Source organism: Zootoca vivipara, chromosome 3, assembly GCF_965207765.1.
Source record: "Zootoca vivipara chromosome 3, rZooViv2.hap1.1, whole genome shotgun sequence".
NCBI lineage: Eukaryota > Metazoa > Chordata > Lepidosauria > Squamata > Lacertidae > Zootoca > Zootoca vivipara.
Window position 1 is genome coordinate 27358833 of NC_142586.1, and position 7417 is coordinate 27366249.

The window sequence follows — 7417 nt, forward strand, 5'->3', positions numbered from 1 at the left end:
GCACAGCATTACTTTAGTTTTTTGTTTTGGTACCTTGTTTTCCAATGTCCTCAGAGACCATAGCTACCAAGTCTCCCGTATTCCCCGGGAAACCCCCCATTTTTCCAGCTGTTTCCCGCTGGCAGCCCGGATGAAAAAAAACCCCGTAACCCCCCCGACTCTTACTGGCCGGGGAGGCTCCTTCTGCACATGTCTGGAATCTCTGGACATGCGCAAAGCGATTTCTGGCGCTGCGGCCATTTTGGAAATGGTCAGAGCATCTGTAGAAGCAACTTCTGGTGCTGCTCTGCCCAGTTCCAAAAATGGTTGCAGCGCGACTTCCGGTGCTGCGCCGTGCCGATCCCGGATTTTTCAATCTGGTAGTTGGCACCTATGTCAGAGACTTTGCAGAGAAATTGAAGGCAGGGGAATAAATAAATGAATTAAGTGACACAGAAAACACAAACTGTCATGAACTTGGCTTGTGTTATGTGATAATTAACTCCTAATTCAGGTCACATCCATGTCATGCCTTTATAGCACACAGCTTCCCCACAAAGAACCCCAGAGGCCGTATTTTACACCCACAGAGAAACAATTCTCACCACCCTTGGGGGGAAAAAACACTACAGCTCCCAAGATTCTTTGGGGGAAGCCATGTGCTTTAAAAGAAGTTTGAAAGCAAGTTTGCTAGTGGGACACTGCATACTCATTGCACAAATGGCAAGGGAGACTTTGCATTGGTGTGAAGAACTTACAGTGTGTTGATTTTAACTGGTCACACTTAGAATGTTGACTTTGCAAATATCACTTCTTGGCTTATCTAGTGCAGCTCCTCAACATCCACTGGACTTTGCAAACATGTTACATCTGGCATGCATTCAGCATTCCTTTGAATGCGCTTATATGCTTAAATTAGCCCAGCAAAACCTTTTGCGTGGTTATTTTAGAACCATCTATCATTAACATGTCAGATAGGAATCAGAAGAGCTCCCTGTAGGCCATGGGCTTCTTTAAAAAGGAAGACCTTTACAGTGGGGAGGGGAGGCCATTGTGACCCCTGGACAGTTAAGTTCAGTCGAATTTGACTATGGGGTGTGGTGCTCATCTCTGCTTTCAGGCCAAGGGAGCTGCTGTTTGTCCGAGGACAGCTTTCTGGGTCATGTGGCCAGCGTGACCGTACCGCTTCTGGCGCAATGGAACACCGTGACGGAAGCCAGAGCGCACAGAAACGCTGTTTACTTTCCCGCCACTTATTTATCTACTCATGCTGGTATGCTTTTGAACTGCTAGGTTAGCAGGAAGGCAGGTCAGCCCAGCAACAGCATGGACTACCCTTGGACCGCTTCTGGGGTCTCAGCAGTCTGGCATGCCCTGCTGCTAACACTTCTCCGGCCCACAGTGCAAACACCTTATTTCCAACCAGAAGCACTGCATCAAACTAGGGGCCAAACCAGATGAGATAAGACATGCCTGCCTCATTCACATGTGAAGCACAGAAATGGGAGGCCTTTTTAAAAAAATAAGACTATTTTTTAATAAATAAAAAATAAGACTATTTTTTAACCCAGGAAAATCTTCTCAAAAGTCGGGGGTCGTCTTATACGCCGGGATGTATTTCTTATACGGCGAGTATATCCCAAACTCTATATTTTAACTGGAAAAGTTGGGGGTCGTCTTATACACCCAGTCGTCTTATCCGCCGGAATATAAGGATGCCCAAACTACGGGGGGCAACATTCCTGAAAAATGTGGTTGCTTTGGCTTCTTTTTTGTTTGTTTACCTAGCAGATTGAAAGCACACTGGCCTGGAGCAAAGGATGCTGTTGTTTTAACCACCAACTGCAAGCAATTTATTTGTGTGGCTCTCTTGACTGGTCATTGAAAACAAGCCCCAGAATTTAGCAAAACAAGCTCATTTAACATCACAAAGGGAATGATTAAAACCCACTGCGTTATTATGAGCCTTTCATGTACCCTGCGTGAAATAACTTGGAGAGCACAAGAAATAGAGGAAGTGCTGTTTCCCATGAATGCATGAGAACTTCTGCAGCTGAATTTTTGCTCGGTGTGTCTTGGACCAGCTATTGGCGCCCAAGTTCTGTTGTGACAGTCACTCATTCATTTTATTAATTTCATAAAACTTATACATAGCTTGATTGTGTAAAAACAAAGAACCAAACCAAACACCTCAAAGGAAGGTCCCTGTCAAAGACTGGTAAAATTGCCCACTTGATCGAGGTATTGCAAGAGACAGCAAAATAGGAATTCAGTTTGATATAGAAAAAATTTAACCATTAGTGTAACTGATCTCTGCAAGGGTGGCAGCAACCCAAAGGCGGAAACTCAACTGTGCTCACATGGTGGAAGGTTGTTCTGAAAACTTGCCCACTGCCAAATTCTCACTGCTTCATAACGTCTACTCTTGCACTGAAATGAATCTGTTCCTCCACCTAGTTGGCTTGAGTTGGACGTAGTTTCTTCTTCAGAGAGAGAGACAGTAGAGAGGCAGGTAAAAAGGAACCAGCAGCAACATTTTGGCCTCCCATGATGTAAATTCCTCTTCGAAAGAAAAAAAGAAAAAACTTTTCTCCTCCAGAATCTTTTCTTCTCCAGATACATCCTATAGTCCTTAAACACATTATATACAAATGCTTCTTTCCTTGACTGTTCAAGAATATGTACCCCCCCCCAATAATAAACATGCAAAAAAGGAAACAGCACTGTACATCCCTAGATACCCTTCAATGGTATTTAATCCCCACCTTGCAGTACTGCTCCTGCTTTTACTGCATTTCACCAGAAGAGGGTAGAGTTTGGAAAGCACTTGACGGCAGCCTGGAATTCCTACTGTGCTTATAAACAGCAAGGGGGATACAAGCCCAACTTTATCCTTCGCACACTTCAAGCCCTTGCAGGAGGGAGCTGCTGAAATACTCCAGAATACCTTTGCAGCAAAATGCAAACAACAGATTTCCCTCTGTGAGCCTTTCTGAAGCCAAGACAACACAGAAGCTGCTGGTGGGACTTGTCTCTTTTTCCTCTCTTTCTCTCTCAGAACTGTTTCATTCACTTTTTTGGTTATTTAGGCGTAAGGGACTTATTGTAGGAACCCAAATCTCCGATGTCAAATCAATGCCATTTCAGGAAATAAAGAGAAGCTGAAAACAGCAATGGGTGAGTTTCCTTAAGTGTTCCCCTCTCCCTCTCTCTCTCTCTCTCTCTCTCCTCCCCCCCCCCGTTCAAATCTATTGGAGCAATTGCTGCTAGTCAAACAACCGCGCTCTCTCACACGCAAGCAGACAGATGACTTGCCTCCCCACTGCAGCTTGTTGCAGACTTCACAAGGTTTCGCAGCCTGCAGGTTTTCTTTTGGCAGTCTATTTTCCCCCCTAATCCTGTTCAAAGTCGTTTCCACTTAAGGTTTTGCTAATGAACAGCTGACTTGATTTATCGCAAAGCTTCTCCCGTAATAACTTGTGGGAGGCGAAGGCTGTTGGAAATAAGGCAATAACGCTAAAATGGCAGATGACATTAGTTTTCAAGAGCTGGAAAGTGACGGGTCAGAGAACAGTGAAGAAACAGAGATTGTCGTCAATGTCGGCGGGGTGAGGCAGGTGCTGTACGGAGACCATCTCAATCAGTACCCAAACACAAGACTAGCAGAGCTTGTGAACTGTTTATCAGGGGGATATGACACCATTTTCTCACTTTGCGATGACTATGATCCTGGGAAGAGAGAATTTTACTTCGACAGAGATCCGGATGCTTTTAAATGCATAACTGATCTGTATTATTTCGGGGAGGTTCACATGAAGAAAGGGATATGTCCCATTTGTTTTAAGAACGAAATGGAGTTTTGGAGAGTGGATCTTAAATTCCTGGATGACTGCTGCAAAACTAATCTCAGTGAAAAAAAGGAAGAGCTAGAAGAGATTGCCCGCAGGGTCCAGCTGATTTTGGACGACTTGGGACTGGACGCCACCGAAAACAGCTGGAAAAAATGCCAAAAGTACATTTGGAAATTCATGGAAAAACCAGAATCCTCGTACCCAGCTAGAGTAATAGCAGTTGTGTCTTTTCTACTCATCCTAACCTCATCGGTAGTGATGTGTATGGGGACCATCCCAGAATTGCAGGTGGAGGACTCTGAAGGAAAATCTGTTGAGCACCCAGCGCTGGATAAGATTGAGACAGCTTGCATAGTCTGGTTTACTCTCGAGTACGTCCTCAGACTCATCTCATCCCCTAACAAATTGCACTTTGCTCTTTCTTTCATGAACACAGTTGACATATTCGCAATACTTCCCTTCTACGTCAGCCTGATATTGACCCACTTAGGTGCCAAACTGATGGAGCTAACGAACGTGCAGCAAGCCATCCAAGCGCTTCGGATCATGAGGATCGCAAGGATTTTCAAGCTGGCACGGCACTCCTCGGGTCTACAGACTTTGACGTACGCTCTTAAAAGAAGCTTTAAAGAGTTGGGGCTCCTCCTGATGTATTTGGCTGTTGGGATATTTGTGTTTTCTGCCCTCGCTTATACGGTAGAGCAAAGCCACCCCGAGACAATGTTTAAGAGCATCCCCCAGTCCTTTTGGTGGGCCATCATAACCATGACCACGGTGGGTTACGGGGACATTTACCCAAAGACCACGTTGGGAAAGCTCAACGCTGCCATCAGTTTCCTTTGCGGGGTCATAGCCATTGCACTACCGATCCACCCTATCATTAATAACTTTGTCAGGTATTATAACAAGCAGAGAGTGTTGGAGACAGCTGCCAAGCACGAACTGGAACTGATGGAGCTCAACGCAGGCGATAACAAGAAAGGTGGAAGTCCCAGTTGTGCACCTGCATCTCTTCTGGAGAAAGAAAAGGAAGATTCCCGGTGGAGCAGCCACCTCAAATTCTCCAACAGTGACACCTTCATTCACCTCCTGTCAAATAACCACCACCGAACCAGACTTCAGAGCTGTAAGTAGGCTGTGAATTTGCCTCCATTCGGTGGAAATCTGGAATACAAGTGACAACCTCGTCTTGAAATAAGAATAAAAGGGACTCCTTTGAGGTCAGCCTCTCTTTTTCATGTGCATATATTTATACATAGGCAGACGTGTGTGTGTGTGTGTGTGTGTGTGTGTGTGTGTGTGTGTGTGTAGACACACACACACACCTCAGCAACGCCATCTCAGCTTAGTAAGCCATTGTTTATAAAACACAAGAACACAATGAATGTATGGCCAAATGTAAGGACTGCATCCTGATTCAGATCCCTTTGTAAACATTTCAGGGGGGTCAAAAAAGCATACCAGTCAGTAAATATAACACTTGGATGTAAATTCTTAGAGTCACAAAAAATGTATAATAATAAAGGGGAATGGGAGGAGAACAACACTGAAAGAGCAAGTTCTGTCAAATGTTTCTCTAGTTGGGAAGTGCTGCTTGAAAGAAAAATTAAACTGAACGGTCACTTTAAAGCACGTGTTCTGCCTAGCAAAATGCTACTTGAGATGTTTGATGCTCTGTGAGATAAAGCAAATGTAAAGAAGCCTCTGGACCTTAATGTTCGGAGAACTCCACCTTCGTTTTTAACAGAGAATAGGATGCAGAGCCAATGTGTTAATGATAGAAATATAACAGCAAATAAAGTATTGATTAAAATGCAATGGGCATGATTTTCTTTAAGTAACTTCCTTCAGTTCTTCACAGGGAAGTTGCATGCTATATATATCCAAAGCTGAACACTTACCAAAACCTGCGGGCCTTCTAAATCTTTCAAAATAAATATTAAGTGATTGCAATGTATATCCTACTTATAATGATCAACTATTAGTACAGCAACACAGCACTTGATTTCTTAAGATGAGGAAAAGTATTTTGTGTGCCTAATGTCCTGTGTTTCATCAGTACAACACTGTATATCACTGGGCAATTTATGATGTGATGTATTTGGACAGCTAAGTAAAGCATCTTGGAGAACCAACAGGATTTTAAACTGCCCAGGCTATCCCTGCTTTACACTGGAATGGCTTTATGATGCTTAGAACTTCAAGGCTCGAATGCAGTGGTGCAATTGCTGTACAAAATGCAACTGGCTGGTTTTCCCCCTATGGGGGGAACCATCAAGGGGGCAAAAAAGCACAAAAGCTTGCCAATCCAATTGGGTGGGGAGAAACCCATGCCAAATTGTGTGTGTGTTGATATACGTCTGGAATTTCCTGGACATAGCTGGGATTCAGCCATGAATTTTCATAAAAATAGCTCAAGCACTTTGGCCAAAAAACACTCAACTAGTTTTGTGTCCGGACTGTCACTTTTTGAAAACATGGCAACCCTATTCAACATTTTCATCATTGGGGGAGTGGATTGGGTATTGGGTGCCCTGAAAACAAATGCATAAGAAAGAAGGCAACAAATGTGCGCACCACTTCCCACCACACTTTAACATGTTATGCCATTGTGTTCACCTGAAGAATGTGTCTATGATTTCAATGTAATTGTTTGGGACTGGGGGTTTGAAAGCACTTATTTGAATAACCTCATTCACATTTTCTTGGAACTTTTCCCCCACAAAGTGGCCATGTTAGTCTCTCTGAGGATCTAGACCATGGGTCGGCAAACTGCAGAAAAAGTTGGCTTACCCCTGATCTAGACCAACATCTCCCAAACTTCTGAGAGCTGAGGCACAACTTTGTTTCTGAATTACAATGGGAAGCACATTTCAGCCTTGTGCCTGAAACCATAGCCCTCAACTGTCCAGATAAACTGGGGTGTCCCATTTTTTTTGCGTGAGAGCATGGCGGCCATGTTGGGTGCCGCGCTCTCACCCTGAAAAAAGTGCATCCTTTGGTGCCATGAACTTGTGTGGGTCACATGATTCGCACATGAGTATGGCCCCAGAAGACGGTGTCCCCGTTTTTCAGGGAGGGTACCTGAGAGTGCTTAGTTTCAGAGTATTTAAGACTAAGAATTTTTGTCTCTTGTGCCCTCAGTGTTTCTGTGTTAGCCTTTCTGAAGGAAAACCCAGAGCACAAAATTATTTAAGGTGAAACAGGAAGTTTCCTCTGAAGCACAAAGTGGAGACTGTAGTCATACTGGCAGGCTCGTGACTCCTCTGCCCCCCCCCCCCGCTGGCCATATGTTTATTTTACTGTATATAATTAAATATTTATGGGGCGGTTTCCAACTAACACATCCCACCAATGCAAGGATTTTTGCTTGTGCAGTGGAATTTCTCCTCCTCCTTTTTGCCCTGCATGCGCCCAAACCTTCCCTAAATCTGCTCTGGAGAGTCGGGGGAACTCCTAGAAGATTTTCTTTTTTGGGGGGGGGGAGGCAGGGTTCAAGGGAAAAGTTCCATTGTACAAGCAAAAAATTGTTTGCTGATGAAACATGACAGCTGGAGACTGCCTATAGGGCTGGGCACTGTGATGGC

The 7417-nt window shown here is 44.3% G+C and overlaps 1 protein-coding gene across 1 annotated transcript; it reads left to right on the forward strand.

Moving 5' to 3' along the window:
• Positions 1–2785: 2785 nt before the first annotated feature.
• KCNF1 (potassium voltage-gated channel modifier subfamily F member 1) lies at positions 2786–5648 on the forward strand. Its single transcript, XM_035109851.3, has one exon. The coding sequence runs from the start codon at positions 3501–3503 to the stop codon at positions 4962–4964; it is 1464 nt and encodes a 487-aa protein (XP_034965742.1). The 5' UTR covers positions 2786–3500; the 3' UTR covers positions 4965–5648.
• Positions 5649–7417: the final 1769 nt, after the last annotated feature.

Excerpts from the sequence above, each read along its gene's own strand:
- KCNF1 (XM_035109851.3), top strand. The coding sequence starts at position 3,501 with ATGGCAGATGACATTAGTTTTCAAGAGCTGGAAAGTGACGGGTCAGAG.